At 33.1% G+C, this 16,815-nt stretch overlaps 8 protein-coding genes across 8 annotated transcripts; 7 read left to right on the forward strand and 1 right to left on the reverse strand.

The window, feature by feature from the left end:
• Positions 1-42: 42 nt before the first annotated feature.
• On the forward strand, positions 43-522 carry HIT1 (Hit1p; the record flags this gene model as incomplete). The annotated part of the gene is made up of 1 exon (XM_003686213.1): positions 43-522. The coding sequence occupies one exon, from the start codon at positions 43-45 to the stop codon at positions 520-522; it is 480 nt and encodes a 159-aa protein (XP_003686261.1).
• Positions 523-642: 120 nt separating this feature from the next.
• GAL80 (transcription regulator GAL80) lies at positions 643-2,034 on the reverse strand (the record flags this gene model as incomplete). Its single annotated transcript, XM_003686214.1, has 1 exon — positions 643-2,034. The coding sequence occupies one exon, from the start codon at positions 2,032-2,034 to the stop codon at positions 643-645; it is 1,392 nt and encodes a 463-aa protein (XP_003686262.1).
• Positions 2,035-2,605: 571 nt separating this feature from the next.
• Positions 2,606-3,085, forward strand: TPHA0F03490 (uncharacterized protein; the record flags this gene model as incomplete). The annotated part of the gene is made up of 1 exon (XM_003686215.1): positions 2,606-3,085. The coding sequence occupies one exon, from the start codon at positions 2,606-2,608 to the stop codon at positions 3,083-3,085; it is 480 nt and encodes a 159-aa protein (XP_003686263.1).
• A 761-nt stretch (positions 3,086-3,846) lies between these two features.
• Positions 3,847-4,380, forward strand: TPHA0F03500 (uncharacterized protein; the record flags this gene model as incomplete). The annotated part of the gene is made up of 1 exon (XM_003686216.1): positions 3,847-4,380. The coding sequence occupies one exon, from the start codon at positions 3,847-3,849 to the stop codon at positions 4,378-4,380; it is 534 nt and encodes a 177-aa protein (XP_003686264.1).
• Positions 4,381-4,832: 452 nt separating this feature from the next.
• On the forward strand, positions 4,833-5,507 carry CDC8 (bifunctional thymidylate/uridylate kinase; the record flags this gene model as incomplete). The annotated part of the gene is made up of 1 exon (XM_003686217.1): positions 4,833-5,507. The coding sequence occupies one exon, from the start codon at positions 4,833-4,835 to the stop codon at positions 5,505-5,507; it is 675 nt and encodes a 224-aa protein (XP_003686265.1).
• Positions 5,508-7,040: 1,533 nt separating this feature from the next.
• On the forward strand, positions 7,041-9,317 carry TPHA0F03520 (uncharacterized protein; the record flags this gene model as incomplete). The annotated part of the gene is made up of 1 exon (XM_003686218.1): positions 7,041-9,317. The coding sequence occupies one exon, from the start codon at positions 7,041-7,043 to the stop codon at positions 9,315-9,317; it is 2,277 nt and encodes a 758-aa protein (XP_003686266.1).
• Positions 9,318-10,104: 787 nt separating this feature from the next.
• Positions 10,105-10,977, forward strand: CBF1 (Cbf1p; the record flags this gene model as incomplete). The annotated part of the gene is made up of 1 exon (XM_003686219.1): positions 10,105-10,977. One exon carries the CDS (start codon positions 10,105-10,107, stop codon positions 10,975-10,977), a length of 873 nt encoding a protein of 290 aa, XP_003686267.1.
• A 2,590-nt stretch (positions 10,978-13,567) lies between these two features.
• TPHA0F03540 (LicD family protein) lies at positions 13,568-16,483 on the forward strand (the record flags this gene model as incomplete). Its single annotated transcript, XM_003686220.1, has 1 exon — positions 13,568-16,483. One exon carries the CDS (start codon positions 13,568-13,570, stop codon positions 16,481-16,483), a length of 2,916 nt encoding a protein of 971 aa, XP_003686268.1.
• Between the last annotated feature and the right edge of the window lie 332 nt (positions 16,484-16,815).

Genomic DNA, 16,815 nt, shown 5'->3' on the forward strand with positions numbered 1-16,815 from the left:
GATGATGCTATACTTCTACCCTATCCAGATAGTTTTTTAAAGATGGCCAATGAAGAAAAATGTGCAATATGCCACGTAGCTGACCCTAACTATAAATGTCCTAAATGTGGAGTACGATACTGCTCTCTTAAATGTTATAAAAATGCAGAAAAACATAATCATGATACTCTAATTGCATCAGAAGAGAAGGAGAAGAAACAATGCAGTGAAATTAAGTCCAGCATAAAAGATAATGAACACGGTTCTCTACAGACAGAATCATATAACTCTATTTACAATGGCACCCCGGAATTACAACACTTACTAAAATACAATACGGTGAAATTTCATCTTCATAAAGTTTATAGAATATTATGCACTGATATATCTGGCAACGGTGGGTCATCTAGCAATTTAAATGCTGAATCAAGAAAACAATTAGCATTGGATTATTTAAACACTATGTTATATGGTGGAATCCATTATAATGAAGCTATAGAAGAATTTTGTCAGATTTTTTTGCAAAAATTAAATGATATGTAATTATTCTATTCACTATTTAATTAATTACAATTCATTTTAATTAAAATTATTTAATAATAATAACCACAAATGTTTATCTTTAATGTTCATCAAATTCGTCATTCATAATATCCCTATTTATTATACATGTTGAGTAATATTACTAACATTAACTGTCGACCCTATTATATTACTACGGTAAACATTCTCTATTAGTCTATGCAAAATTAAAGCGTCCATCAAAGTGGGATAACCTTTGAATTCGAATCCTTGCATTATGAATTGGGAAGGTACATTGGTTAAGTTCTGGGTATTGAAATGGAAATCAGCTACTGATTGGTATAACCTATAGATATTTCCTAGAATAGCATTATAATTTCTTAAGTGATAAACTTCTGTGAATTCTTTGGTTGTATCATAACTTGCTTGTCCAGGTGCCGCTGGGATGCCCTCTTCTCTAAAACCGTTGTAATATAAAACAAGATTTGAAATTTCTGCAAAACCTGCATCACCTTCTAACTTGATGTCACCTTTCGTTCCATGAATATCAATTACTAGATTTTTGGTAAATTTTTTTGTTGGTTTACCACCTTTGAAACTACACGATACTGGTACATTTCCATTCATCAAAGCACCTTGGAATAATAGGTGATCTGGAACTGTTTTTGGAACTTTTTTACCAGTTTTTTTACCATACTCATCCAATAATTCCTGTTCAGGTATATTATTAAATAACATTGAGTTAATTCTGGAAAAATATGAACCTGTTATATATTGCAGTATGTCAATTGTATGTGCAAATGTGGTTGTAACTAAATTGACACCATTTTCCATTTCATATATAAACATTGGTGACTTCATATGTCTATTATAGCCATACCATGCACCATTTGCAGCAATTTCGATAGAATTAATCTCACCAATATAACCTTGGGATATTAGTTCTTTAGCTCGTAATATGTAAGGAGATTTCCTTCCTTGTAAAGCTACAATAGACTGTAGCCCTCTTTCTGCCACAGCTTTATAAATTACTTCCACCTGATGAATGGAGCTACCAATTGCCCATTCTACAAATATGTATTTCAAATTTGGGTTTTTCTTTGAATGTTCCATCAATGGAATTATTGTCTTATAATGATCCGGAACGCAATTACATACAACAAACATATCAATATTTGTCGATGAAGCAAATGATTCTAGATTTGGAAAAGCAGTGGCTTCTGATAATTTCAATTTTTTGATTGTTTCTAAAGAGGTTTCAATTTTTTCATTATACAATGCAGTAATTTGAAATTGAGAAGGTAATTGTGAAATTGCTGGATAATGAGCCTTAAATGCCCAACCTTTATGCGACGACAAGCCGATTATCCCTACCCTTATAGGGTCTGAATTTGGTACGGTTGAGACGGCAGACCTTTTGAAGTAATCACTGTTCTGCATATATCGTTGTGTGTTTTTTTTATTTCTTTTTAGTAGAGTCTGTGTGTGTAATATCTTTTCTTCAATGTTGTTGAATTGTTGACATGCACGCATTAAAAGAAAATACGTTACTAATTGAGAGTTTGTATATCGTAAGTAAGGTAGTTAATTTGAACAGTTACCATAGAATGTTTATCAATGTGATCAATAACTAAACCAAACTCTTCGCAGATTCAATTATAGACACCGAAGTTCGATTACACTTGTACTCTATGACGATGAATTTTTCTTAGTAGCAAAAGTAACCTAATATCGGAATATATTAGTTTATAAATTGAAGTTCAGTTCCACCTTAGTACAGTATGACTTGAGATCTAATTCGGGTGCCACAAAAGGTTTGTTTTGTAGCCTGTCAAGATACTTTTGAAGTAGAGAGTTACAATATAGTTCAAGTGATGGTTATTCAATGTGGATATATAATTTTTAAGAGCTTCTCGAACTCTTGATAAGTAAGTTGGTATCGCTGTCTGTGTGTATGTGTTTTATTTTTAGTTTTTTTTATTGTCCATTGAAATTTGATGCTGGAGGGAGAAACGGATCACAGTTGGCCGCGTGTATCTCTTGGACAGCCAGAAAAAACACAAACAATGTGGTTGTATAGAGTTGAGACTATGTCCTAAAACCAATGAGTATGGACCATGATAGGCATGTGTGTGTGTGTATATCATGTACTATGAATGCGGCTAAGATAAGAATAACCTGGCCTATTTTATTACGCTCTTCTCTCGTTCCACCGGCTGCTTTCATAACACTAACGTTCTGTAAGAGCTTATACTACCATTGCCCAGTACAGATAACATCATCATGCTACGAGCGTGTGTCCAAGAAGGACCAACCCCATCTACCACCCCCCCCCACACAAGCACGTGACTATCACATGACCTGTTATTACGTGCAATCACATGACAAACACGTGATCGCGGCACCACCAACCAGACAATCCAGCTCCTCCCACTATCTGCATGCATTTTACCCGGCGTTTCTTTGGTTTCCCCCTGCCCACTTTGTTTCTGCTAACAGAGAAGCGGCCATCCGCTCGCTTCCTTCCCCGTCTCTCCGCCTCTTTCTGGCCAAACTGTTTCAAAAACAAATTTGTGGTTTCTGACGGCGCACAGTCGAACAGAAACTGCTCAACCCTTGCAGTATGATGCGCGGAAGGCAGCGCAGAATTGTGGTCATTTTGTGAGCATTGGTGTATTCGTGTTTACCGTGCACACGGGCAACAAGAGCAAGGCAATTCGTGAATGTTCAGCTTAATGCAAAACTACTCACCATAACTAACATTAAGCGAAAACACTGGACTAGTAGTTTATTCGGTCACTTTGGTTCGGTTTGCTCTGCTTCATACAATCAATTTATAACTCAATTACTGGTCGTCGCTTTCCTTATGGGTAAGTGAATTGTTACTAATGGATCATTTATACTATTCAAAATTATATTCATGGAAGACTGCTTGTTTAAACATGTCTTTCTTATTTTGCTCTTGAATATTTATTTTTTTAATGTTTTTGAAAATTTTATGCATTTATTTTTACGCTTTAAGCGTTTATATATATATATATATATATATATACCAATGGGTATTCACTTGTTTATTGGGTTTTTCCAGTTAGCATTCTTTAATTAAATATCTTCTGTCACTATATATCTCTCTTCAGACCGGTTGCCATCTAAGACAATTGATGACTTTTTATATTGAGTTGAATACCATATTTACAGAAAATAAATAAAGAACATTGATTTCGCGCAATCAGTTACTATTTTTTTTCAAATATTCAATCGCATAAGAACATAGAATATAAATATTAATCCAAGAAAAGCATACCAACAAACACACACACACACACACACACAATCCTGCATAATATGATACAATTTCCAATTAATACTACTGGCTTTAGTCCATTTTTTAACAAGTCAGATAAACAAAATACAGAACACGATCCAAATAATTATAAAAGTAAAAGAATAAAATTGAATTGTAACAGTGAATATACTCAATTCTCCCCGCAAGATTTCCAAGCAGCTTTAGCTAAGAACAAGCAATATAACATCAATGAAACTGTCAACGACGACTATTTGGACAGAAGAAGAAAAACGTTCACTCCAACTCCAGCTCCAACTCCAGCTGGGCCGAACTATATAAGAAAGGTAGAAACTCAAACAAAACATTCGTTTGCTAATCATACATACATTAACGATAACTTATCTCTTTACTCAGAAACAGAAGATTACATGGTTGAAGGATATTTTTTGCATAACCACCAATCAAATTCGCAAGTAAGTTTTGAGAATTCAGAAAGTATACAAAATTCATTATACGATATCTCTCAAGAGGAACAACATCAATTACAGCAGTTTGAAAACATGCAGGATTCAATGGAAATAGATTTTCATTAGGAGAATTTCGCATTTTGATGAAATTCACACTCTTTTGTCAACATACTGCTGATTTTTGAATGTAGGTTCGTTGAAAAAAGAAAATGTACTGGATAACGAGGAAAAATTAATGAAATTAGCATTTAGAAGTTATTGCTATTGATGTGGAAAATACTCCGGGTATCAATTAAATAGCATCCCACATATACATATATATAAATATATATATTAAAAAAATCAAGTTTTTATCTTCAGTTTAATCTGTTATTCTTCTTATTGCACTGAAATATATAATGGTATTCTTACGCGTTGAATAAGTTAGGCGCGATAAATTTCAAACCATTGCTGGAAAGGCTACATTGACAAACAAATAAATAACTATTTAAAGCAACTGTTTGTTAACGATCCTTCCATTACCATGAAATTGAGAAAATACCCACACAAATCTGTCACAACCAAGGTGAGAGTTCAAAATGGCACAAAGAGGGAAATTGATTTTATTAGAAGGTCTGGACAGAACAGGCAAAACCACACAATGCGAAAGACTAGTTGATATTTTGAAAGAAACTATGAAAATAGAGAAAGTTAAACAGTTTAAATTCCCAAATCGTGAGAACGAAATAGGTAAATTGATTAATGGATACCTTACAAACAGTTCTAATAGTTTAAGCGACCAAGCAATCCATTTGTTATTTTCTGCTAACAGATGGGAATCCATCAACGAAATAAAAAATTTACTGAATGAAGGTTACTATGTGATATTGGATAGATATGTGTACAGTGGTGTCGCGTACTCCCTGGCGAAGGAAGTTGAAGGGATGGACATCGATTGGTGCCTTAATTGTGACAAAGGACTAATCAAACCAGATTTAACAATTTTTTTAACTAATGACAAGACAAATAAGGATAGAGAAGGGTTCGGCGATGAAAGGTATGAGAAAATTGCTTTCCAATTGAAAGTTAAAGAAAAGTTCTTCGAAATTTTCACAAAGATTGACAATTACAACCAAGAAACACAACATAGCAGTCTTGCAATAGTAAATGTCACTAATAAAACCATCGAAGAAGTCACTGACCTGATCGCCAATGCATCTAAAAATATACTAACGAACAAGCAATACGACGTGAACTCATTTTCCTACTTCTAGCATACACGTAGACGTATATATATGTATATATATAAATAGAAATACAACTAATGGTCTTTTTGGAGTATATGTCATCTTGGAAAACACTAAATCTTGAAATAATGTATGGACACGTTTTCTGCGATATTAGCTATCCGAAATGGCGGTATTAACAAGATATTATTTATTAAATTCGAATGACGAGTCATCGATAATAGTAAAAAAAATCTGGGGCTCCTTTGATATGATCCTGACATTTACTTGATATACGAATGACATGCAAATATCAGCCTTGTTTTACAATAAACAATCACCCTTCCTATTAAATGCAAACGGTAAGCATCTATGTATACACAGATATATTATTTCTATTTCTTTTGTAAACGGAGAATGTCAGAAATAGAGCTGTTCCGATACGTCGGACCTCACCGTTCCATGGTTTCTTCAAAGCGAATATCGCAATTATACACTATTATATGAACAATTCTCACGCCATATAAGTAACAAAGACGAGCTGCAAAAGTGTGACATAAACTGTACAGATATACCAATAACAACATCAACAATTATTTCTTTCTCTAAGTGCGAATGTTTATCGAGTATGTTTTTTCAATTTACATAATCAATAGTGCATGTGCGCAAACTTCATCGCTGCTCAACACAATTTCTGGATACTCCAAGACCATGATTGCCCCACTACAATGAGCTTATTCCATTTACACAAGATTGGTATACGTAGTATCGTTTTCTGTAATTCCCCGTATTGTACGGCAACTATTATAACGCACTTTAAACTGATCAGCATCGCTCTCTCATACCTAACTTGCTTGAACCTTTTCTTACTGTTTATTCCCAGTCCACGGAAATTAAACGTTGCCACACTGTCAATAACATCCGAGATGCTTCAGAAGAAAGTCACAACCATGTTTTATGTGTTTATCTTCCAAACAAGCAAACACAGATACACACATTTATAATGCAATATAATATCCGTTTTCAGTCTTTATTGTTACGGAACTGTCTCTTTCAGTCCTTTGGCCTTTTGAAACTTTTCCAATTTCGAAATTTCAAATTGAAAATTCGTAACTTTTACGCACTCTCACTCTTTTTGACTTCTCGAGAGAAAGTTAATATTATTTTTCAACATCAAAAAAAGATAGGATGAAAAAAAATTTCTTTTTAATGTGTACATATTTTAATTACAGCGCTACAGATTAATCATCATTCTACCTTTTAATAATCATTTATTTCAAATAACTATAATTTAGTAATCTCTTGGTCTTTTTTACGTATGCACTACTTATAATCAATGATCTTATAAATATATATATATATATATGCATATATTGTGCTATATTACATTCATACATATTTTGGAGTATTACTTACCTTCTCTTTGGTTGGGACTCAGTCAATGACACTTTAAAGAGATATACGTATATGCATGGTATTGATTGTTGCGCTAGCAGGATAATGCAGATTTAGATTCCATATAATATATTTCATTAGTAACAATACAACTAAAAATACACATCATAGATATACTTTAAAAAAATGAGTTTTCTGTCAAGTGGGAATGGTAATAGTGCTGGCTCTACAAAAGTTTCCACGCCAACTTCATCCAATGGCTTATTTTCATTAAAGAAGAAATTTTTCAAAAGTAGTACAACGTCAGTCATTAGTTTAAATAGCAGAGATGTAAGGAACGTGTCAGGTGCTCCCGTAACCTCCATGAAAACAAAGAAAATGATGAAACAAAATTCAAATCCCTTTATCAATTCCAACTCCAATCTGCCTTCCCCTCCAAGGAAAGGTTCAAATAATGTTACACCTAAAAGATCAAATAGTATGACTAACAACTATAACACCGCTACTAATAATAATAGTAATAGTAATACACATAATTGGGAGTCAAAGGAAAAACCAATAGTTTATAATCCATATGGTATGAGCAATAACAGTAGCATGACAAACTCCGGTGCTCCTGGAAGTTTTTCAAACCCAAATGATATTAGTTTTTATATGCATGATGGTGGTGCAAAGATTAGACTACTGCCAATACCGATCCTGGATCCTAATACTTTTTTACCAGATAATTTTGCTCAACGCAGTGTTCTGCTAAATGATAACTTCATTCTGGATAAGGAAAATAAAACATTGGGATCAGGTGGTTCATGTGAAGTGAGAAAAATAAGATCAATATATCGCGCTAAAAACGTTTATGCATTGAAAAAACTGAATTTGATTTACCAAGAAACTCCAGAACAATTTTATAAGAGATGTTCAAAAGAGTTCATCATTGCAAAATCATTGAGCCACAATATTCATATTATCAACACTTTTTGTATAATGAAGGTACCAACAACTACTTATACTACAAGAGGATGGGGGGTTGTCATGGAACTAGGTGAAGGGGACTTGTTTCAATTAATTGAAAAATCAGGCTGGAAAAATGTCCCGTTACCTGAAAAGTTTTGTCTATTTAAACAAATCGCCAATGGTATTAAATTCTGTCATGAAAATGGTATCGCTCATAGAGATTTGAAACCAGAAAATGTTTTACTTTCAAAGGACGGGGTATGCAAATTAACCGATTTTGGTATATCTGACTGGTATCACGAAATACCCAATGATTTTACAAGTCCAGTTAAAACATGTCAAGGAATGATTGGTTCTCCACCTTATGCACCACCAGAAGTCATGTATTTTGATTCAAAAAAAAAGTATTCAGAAAATTTACAAAAACCATACAACCCATTAGCACTTGATTGTTATGCGTTGGGGATAATATTATTTACGTTGGTTAATGGCACAACTCCATTCTTTGAATCCTGCAATACGGATACTAGATTCAGAAGTTTTGAAACTTCTTATGATAATTTTATTGCATATCAAAATAAATATTTTAGGAAAGGAGGAGTATATAAACCTGGACCGGGTAGTGAATACTCGTTATCCAAAAATTTCCGCGATGAGCATGCGTCTAGAGTTGCTTGGAGACTAAGTGATCCAAAAGTTGAAACACGTTATACTTTAGAAGATCTATACGAAGATCCATGGTTCAAAAGTATACAAACATGTGCAGAGATGCATGATGATTATAATACCGAACAACCTGATATTAGGCCACCAAAAAGAACTGAAGAATATACTACTTCTAGTGCAAATTCAATAAAATCTAATGTTGAGGAAAAACACAACAATGAGCATGTAATATATATGAACAACACACTCGAAAGTTTTAAAGAAGAGATTAAGAATGGGAATGATTTATTGAGGGATACTTTAAATAATCATTCTCCAGTAGGACATAATGGTATAATACCTTCGATGACGACAACTTTGAAATCAAAACCTAGGTCGATGGTTGATATTGCACATTCTCCACAAATTAATAAGTCTGGTAGTAAACCGTCCGACTCGGATCATGCAGAAAACGAAGGCCAAGACGCTAATCTATTTACATTGGATGAAGATTCTGTAAAAGAAAAACTTGAGGAACTTCTGGCAGAAAATGAAGTCTCACCACCCGCTGGATCGTTTTCTTCAAATAAGATAACGACACCGGTTCCGATAACATCGCCAGTTCCAAACAGAATATTAAATAATAATGCACTAAATTCTGAACCATCTATTCCTTCAACAATATCGTCACCTTCTCAATCATATATACCGATTGTTTCAACATCATCATCATCAGCATCATCATTCAGAAGTAATATGAGTGTTTCAAGAGGAAAATTAAGAAATAAACAGTTAATTCATAATCACATGAATGTTGTTAATAGCATTACATCCATGAGTGGTTCAAGATCGTTTTCATTAAAATAAGAAGCCATTAATCTTTTTTTTAGCTTTGAATGTTTTATTTTTATTTTAAGTTGAGTATTAACTAATAATAATGATTCAACTAAAATCATCTAGTGGTAATATAGTAATATAGTAATATAATAAACTGACTTGATTTATAATAATCATTTCGTATTATCACTTTACAAGCATTTAAAGCTCACCTGACCAACAAGAATTTAAATGCGATCAATCGGAGGTCTAATTCCTCACTTCTAACTCGCTTCGCTACCAAAACACAGTCAGGTGATTATAAATAACAGAAATCAACGTTGTGACCCGTACAACCAAAAACGTGACATCAAAAACAAAATAAATACAACCGTACAACCTAAGGAAGGACAGAACAACAGATATAACAAACAACACATGACTGATAAAAGAGAATTGTTCTGCGGGGGGAATACACAAAATATTTTATTTTTCTCCGAATATATTTATTTATTTATTGTATTCGTCTATTTTGTACTTTTCCCTCTTTGAAAAAAACATATAAATAGAGAAAGATGAAAAAATAAATAAATAAATATTTTCCACGTGGATATCACGTTATCTATTATTTATTTTTATTCAATATTTGATTTAAAGGTTGTATTTTATATCTCATCTATTTATTGACTAACTTCTATACAAGAAAATTAAGGTATAATTAATATAATTTGCAATTCATTGACATTGCCAATTATTTGTTGTTGGTTGTAAAATCTTTTATATAATTTGAGGATTACAGCGACGAGACAAAAAAAGAAAAATACAAGATCGTTACACGATGTCTACTAAGAGAGATACCAGCGACACAGAAGATGAAACTACAAATGTCATTAAAAGACATAAGCATGCCTTTAAGAAAATGAGTGAAGGCTCTGCCTCTGAATTACCAGCGGATTATGAAGACCAGAATATCGATGATGCTTTACTGGAACAAGATAATGAGAAACATGATGACTTGGAAGATAATGACGATGAATTGAATAATAATGAAGATGCTGCTGTCGCTGCTGCTGTCGCCTCAGCTGCTGCTAATTACGATCGATTGATTCATGAAGACGATTCGATGAAGATTGTTCACGAAGATGATGTGGAAGTGACGTTAAGTTCTGGTGAAAAGAAGGAAACATCTACTGAATACAATGACGAGAGTAAAAATGAAGGGAGTGAAGATAGAGGTAACGAAAAAGTCAAGAGTTCCACAGCCCCATCGAGAAGAGGTCGTAAGCCAATGGCGGATGCCGGTACTGTTGAATGGAAACAACAGCGTAAAGATTCACATAAGGAAGTGGAAAGAAGAAGACGTGAAAATATAAATACTGCGATCAGTAAACTGAGTGAATTGCTGCCTGTTAAGGAAAGTAGCAAAGCCACTACACTTGCAAGAGCTGCTGAATATATTCAAAAATTAAAGGAAACCGAAAGTGCCAACATTGAAAAATGGACTTTACAAAAATTAGTGAATGATCAAAACTCAAATAGATTGATCAGTACTAATGAAAAACTTCAAGAAGAATTAGGGAACGCCTATAAGGAAATTGAATCATTGAAAAAATCAGTTAGTAAGTATAAAGGTAGATTAAAGGAACTTGGCATTAAATCGGAGGAGTCGAGGAACAAACATAAACATAAGTCTGAAAATAATGAAGATTAGTAAACAATCTGATACTTTTCCGTGTCTGCTTGTATCATTATAATGTAATAATTTCTCTAATGTTTTTAGTTATATATTTGAATAAAGGCTATTAGAAGTATTTGTTCGATAGTTTGACATATTTAAACTGTTGATCGTATACGGTCATTTATTAGAATCTCTGTGACAATTTGACATGCTAATAAAGTGTTTACCTACTTATTCACTTAAAGCGGTGTTTCAATAATTGTTATTCGATTGTATACTGTCGGCTTACAGGTAGGTTAGTAATAATTTCATAAAAGCAAGAATGCTTTGAAGCACTAATAAAAATAAACGACAACAACAACAACGATTAGTGTTGGCAGTCCTGACATGATATTAGTCGAAGAGAGTAAATACCTAGACAAATGCCATAAAATGAGACCCTCAGTTCCCCGCTTAATCAAGTTTGAAATACAAATTAGATGATGAGTACGAACTTATTCGTTTATAGGATTATTACATAATTAAATGTCTGTCAAATTGGCACTTGAAAACCGTAAAGGGAAAAAACATAAATAAAACAATATCTAATTTTACTTTCTAATCTCAATATGGTATTAAAGATTTCTCCCTCATCCACCATTCTCTTCCGATGATGGAAATCTTCTGTGACGAAAAATTATATGGCAGCGTCCATATTAAAATGCCAAAAAATAGAAGTTGTCTAGATCACTATTACAAGACTTCAGAGGGTCCGCAATTGTGTATGTTTCGAACGTCTTCCATTGCGCCCAAACTGGCCAGATTTCGCGAAGATAGAAAATTTCCACCACGCCAATAGATCCAGCAAGAATGCACATAGCAAATAATGCAGTACGCTGAAGGATCAGTAGAATAATAATCGAGTATGCGTTCGTTCTTTTTTATCTTTTATTATGTGAATTCTTTTTTGGCGACTTGGCAAAAATGCATCTGACAGGCCTAGATCCAACCAACGCGCAGAGTTGACCCATCTTTTTCTATTTGTGTTGAACTAGACCCTAGCTCAGCGTTGAACTCTTGTAAAAACAGCCAGAGAAGTTTAAGCTTATGGACTATTCAACCTACACACTACGAAAAATATACGAATCTTAACTACGCAAAACATTAAAGCAGTTTAAATCTAGATGTGTACGTAGATCGTAAAGTTCTCCGTCAGTTCAGATAAATTACCATAAAAAATAAGTGCATTAAGAAATGCACTGTGTACGACATATATACATATAACAACACGTATTCGAAACTGTTGCTGTCATTTCCTATGGCCGGTTAACTAAATGACTGATAATATGAGGATATGAAACGAACATTCAGATGCGACTGCACGTATATATACGAAAATATGCATTTTATGCTGGTAGTTGTCGCAGTTGTTCCCTTCTTCTTCTTCTTCTCCGTCATTTTACACTGTGGAATGAGAACACAAACGTTACAGTAAACTTCCACCACGAGCCGTAATTGTATGACATGTTCACTGTGTTGTACGAGATAACGTTACATATTAGAGAAAACGCAACACAACCCCATTTTATTAGACTTTTATCCATATCCACATTTATCACGGCACTGTCCACTGTTGCAGCGTAAATTACTGGGAAACGGAATAAGAGAAAGAATGTAGTGTCTCTTCCGTGGCGCAAAAACAAGGAAAACAAAATGTAAAATGAATGGAGGGTATTGTGTGAGGTACGGACGATGTTCTGGAGAGTATTTATTTATCTTGTTCGGATAGCACAGCACCTAATACTTGCGTATTTCTTGTACGCTTGTTTCTGGCGCAAATCCAATCTCATATGGTCTTTCGAAGATAAGTCTTTTACACATCCGTTTAATTTCTTTTTTCTGTATGTTTTTTGCCTAGAAGTACAACCACCATCTGCCTACGGCACTTTACATCCGTATTGCCAATTCGAATTTCTTGTCGGTTTCGCTATCAAAACGCCATCTCAGTAATGCTAATATATATTCATTTTTTGATGACGATTAAGTTTCCTAATTATGCATAATTTGTATACGTATAATTATCGTAATACAATGTAATGGTTTGCAGCTTCGAAAAATTTTGTTGACATGTATATTCCACTACTAATGGAAGTAAGACAAACAAATGGAAAACTTCGAATAAAATCCGTATCGAACAATGAAATAAGTTGTTATGCAAATTCTTAAAACTAATTAATCAATAATAGTGCCAATAGATAACAACTTGTGAACGCCATGAGAAACTAATAATAACTTATATGGTTCGAAAAATTCATTCAACACTCTTACCTTTTGTTTGGCTTAGCATGTTGATGCAAGTACCCATAGCTCTAAATAAATATATTATATATATATACATTATTGTTTGGTAACTAAATATTTTCACCAACGGTTCTCATTCCATTTAAAAAGTTCGTTATTTTTTAAAATTCTGTTCCCTTTCTGTTCGTATATACATAATTGATTTTTACTTGCAACAGAGCTGAACTGCTATTTTTTTTCATCTGATAGATCGTGTCACTGGGAGTGTTGAGTCCATATTTATACTCCTCCTAATACATATATTGTCCTCCATATTATATCCCATACTAAAACATAGCGCATCATGAATTTAGTGGAATACTATATTAAACGCTTTATAAGGAATATAATTAAATCGAAATTGATCGTGCAAGTGCTGGTAACAGTCGTGCTCATAAATGTTCTAGTGATCACAATGAAGTCTACTAACAAAACTGCACAGGATTTGGACAAGAATTTCGCATCAATCATCAAGTATAAACCAGCTTCAGATAATGGTGTCTATACCAAACCAACAGCAAATTCAATTTCTGATATTTTGTATGATCCAATTTCATTTTTGAAGGATTTATATGGTACGTTGAGACCACTGACTAATGATGAGTTAGGTAAAATCTTATACAGAAAACTGAGGTTTGACACATCGTATGAATGGTTGGATATTTATGAATTACAAAAAGACTTGTTGACTATTCAAGTAGGTCCCTCTAAAAATACAAAAGTAGAATCTATTAACGACCTGACCTTCTACGAGAGTGATCCAAGGTTAGTGTGGTCAGTATACATTGATCATCTATTGAATAAAGAATCCATCAATGCAGAAACAAAGATTCCATTTTCTTGGTACGATTGGGCTGACTTCCATGAATATAATAAGATAAGATCACTAGAAAAGACAACTATACGATGCCCATTCTTTTTCGATGCTGCTTTTGAGCTAGAAAAATTAGCAGAAATCGAAAAGGAAATTGATAGTCCATTATTCCATAAAGATAGAATGAAGTATAATGATATGAAATGGTATTCAAAACAAAGAAGAATGTCAGAAACTCACGTTTTCTCTGTTATGGATAAACACTGTGAAGCTTCACAAAATAACCTTGACTCAAAATCAAAAGATCCAAAAGGTCATTCTAAACAGTTTGAGCCACAGATTAAAATTACACAGTTATATGACAAAGTTAGACCTGAAGTTTACCAATTGCAAGCTAGAAATTATTTATTGACTAACTTAACTCACCCTCTATCCCTTACTGTCTTGGACGGTTATAAAAAGTCATTTAGATTCTATTTAGATCAAAGAGATAATGCTAAAAATATTATTGAATCCGAAATGCTCCATGATTTCTTTGAAAGAAATGTTGATTATGAAAAAAATCCAATTGAAAAAACAGAAAATTATGATGTCAGAAATAATCAAACAAAATATGATTATGTCTTTGATCATTTTACTATGTATGACAGATTTGTGAAATCAGATGTAGCAAATAAATTAACTGTAGACGTAAAGGGAGGTGAAAAAACTGTTTTTGATAAGGATTTATTCGAATTAAAAGAAGAAGATTTCGATTTCGACGTTCTTGGAAAAATTAAAGAATTAAAAGCTAAAGATAAGTTAGATCTTCATGATCAAAAATATTTGGACAGTTTAATTTACTCCATTAATACAGCGCCTGCTCTCGCAACCAAATATTTCACTGAAGCAAGTAATGTCAAAAGTTTCAATAGTATGGGATGGCACAGAGATAAAAGGTTTTTCAATGGTGATTTTCGTGACGATGAACAAGAATATCAACAAACACTAAACGCCATGATTAGAACATTCCAAAAGTTTACAAGATCTAATGGTATTATTTCATGGTTATCTCATGGTACAGCATATGGTTATATGTATAATGGTATGGCTTTCCCTTGGGATAACGATTTTGATTTACAATTACCAATCAAACACTTACATCTACTGGCACAATATTTTAATCAAAGTTTAATCATTGAAGATCCAAGAGAAGGTAACGGTAGATATTTGCTTGATATTGGGTCATCGATTACCACTAGAACAAACGGTAATGGTAAAAATAATATTGACGCTCGTTTCATCGACATTAATTCTGGTTTGTATATCGATTTAACTGGTATTTCGGTAACTGCGTCCCCTCTTAAAGGTTACATGGATAATTATTTCAAGAAAAATATCGGTGATAAATTAGAAAAGGTCTTATCTAATCAAACTATCAGTTTGCTCCAACGTCCAGAATCAGGTTTAGCATCTATGAATATATTTGAATTAGAAAACTACACAAAAAATGAGAACACTGGGTTGACAAAGGATCAAATATCCACAATTCAAGATATGGCTAAGCATGAAAGAGAGTTGGTTACAAAAGGCAAAGGTATCGATTCAAAATATTCTGAGACTCAAAGATACACTTTGCATAAACTGTTAGGGATATTTAATTGTAAAAATAATCATTTCAGCACCCTACAGCACTTATCCCCATTACGATTAACTGATTTTCATGGTGTTGCAACGCTAGTACCAAATGGCTATCTAAAGTTACTGAAATACGAATATTCTATTCCTGAAAATTACATTTATACCACTTATAAAGAAATGGCATATGTTCCGGAACTAAGAGCTTGGTTAAGATCCGATATTCTAAAGAAGGCTGGTAGTATGTTTTCTTGGTACCCAGATTTCCCAACTCTAAGCTCTCCTCTAACCAACCTAACACTGCCTGATTTGCAATTGATGTATTATAATATTGTGAAAGGTGGTTATACTGAATTAGTTGGTGTTCTGTACAATTCTTTCAATATGACATCCTATAGGGTTAAGGAATTGGAAATACAGTCTTCTGATTTGAAAGTAGATGAAAAACGTGATTTATTGACTAAATTATATGAAAATGTGTCACCAAATATACAAAATCCATGTAAGGATCCTTATTTATTTTCTCATGAAAGAAGACTATGGTCTCAATTATCTCAGGAGCTATCTAATTCAACCTTACAAGAGATCCGTCAAGATATTGCAAGTTCTGTTTTGAAAGATTTATGGAGCTGGTCGATTGATCTATATAAGAGAGATTACAAATTTTTTGAATATTTCGATGTACCTTACAACATGACAGTGAACCTAAACGAATATGGAATAAATTTATTCAGTAATGCGACTGGGAATAAAGCTAGTCAAATCTTCAAGAAAGACAAACCATTTTAAAACGTTAAGATAAATGATATATAATTGCCAATTTGTACATTATTTGTGATTATTCCGAGCATATATTCATTACAGATACTTTAAAGTATTTGTTTAATGGATACTTTAGAACAAGTATATATTTTGAATATAACTATATATTTAAGTAATCAATGTATATTTTTAATTGATCTTGTATTCTAGGTAAGAAATACTAAGTTTTTTAAAGGCTATATATATTTTTAGGATAAATGCGATGAGATTCATTAAATATGAAAAAGTGAGTATATCTCTCTGGATAAAAATTGGAATATATTTACTTATCCATAAACACAATATTATATTTATAGCAA

Source organism: Tetrapisispora phaffii, chromosome 6 (genome assembly GCF_000236905.1).
Source record: "Tetrapisispora phaffii CBS 4417 chromosome 6, complete genome".
In the NCBI taxonomy this organism is placed as follows: domain Eukaryota; kingdom Fungi; phylum Ascomycota; class Saccharomycetes; order Saccharomycetales; family Saccharomycetaceae; genus Tetrapisispora; species Tetrapisispora phaffii.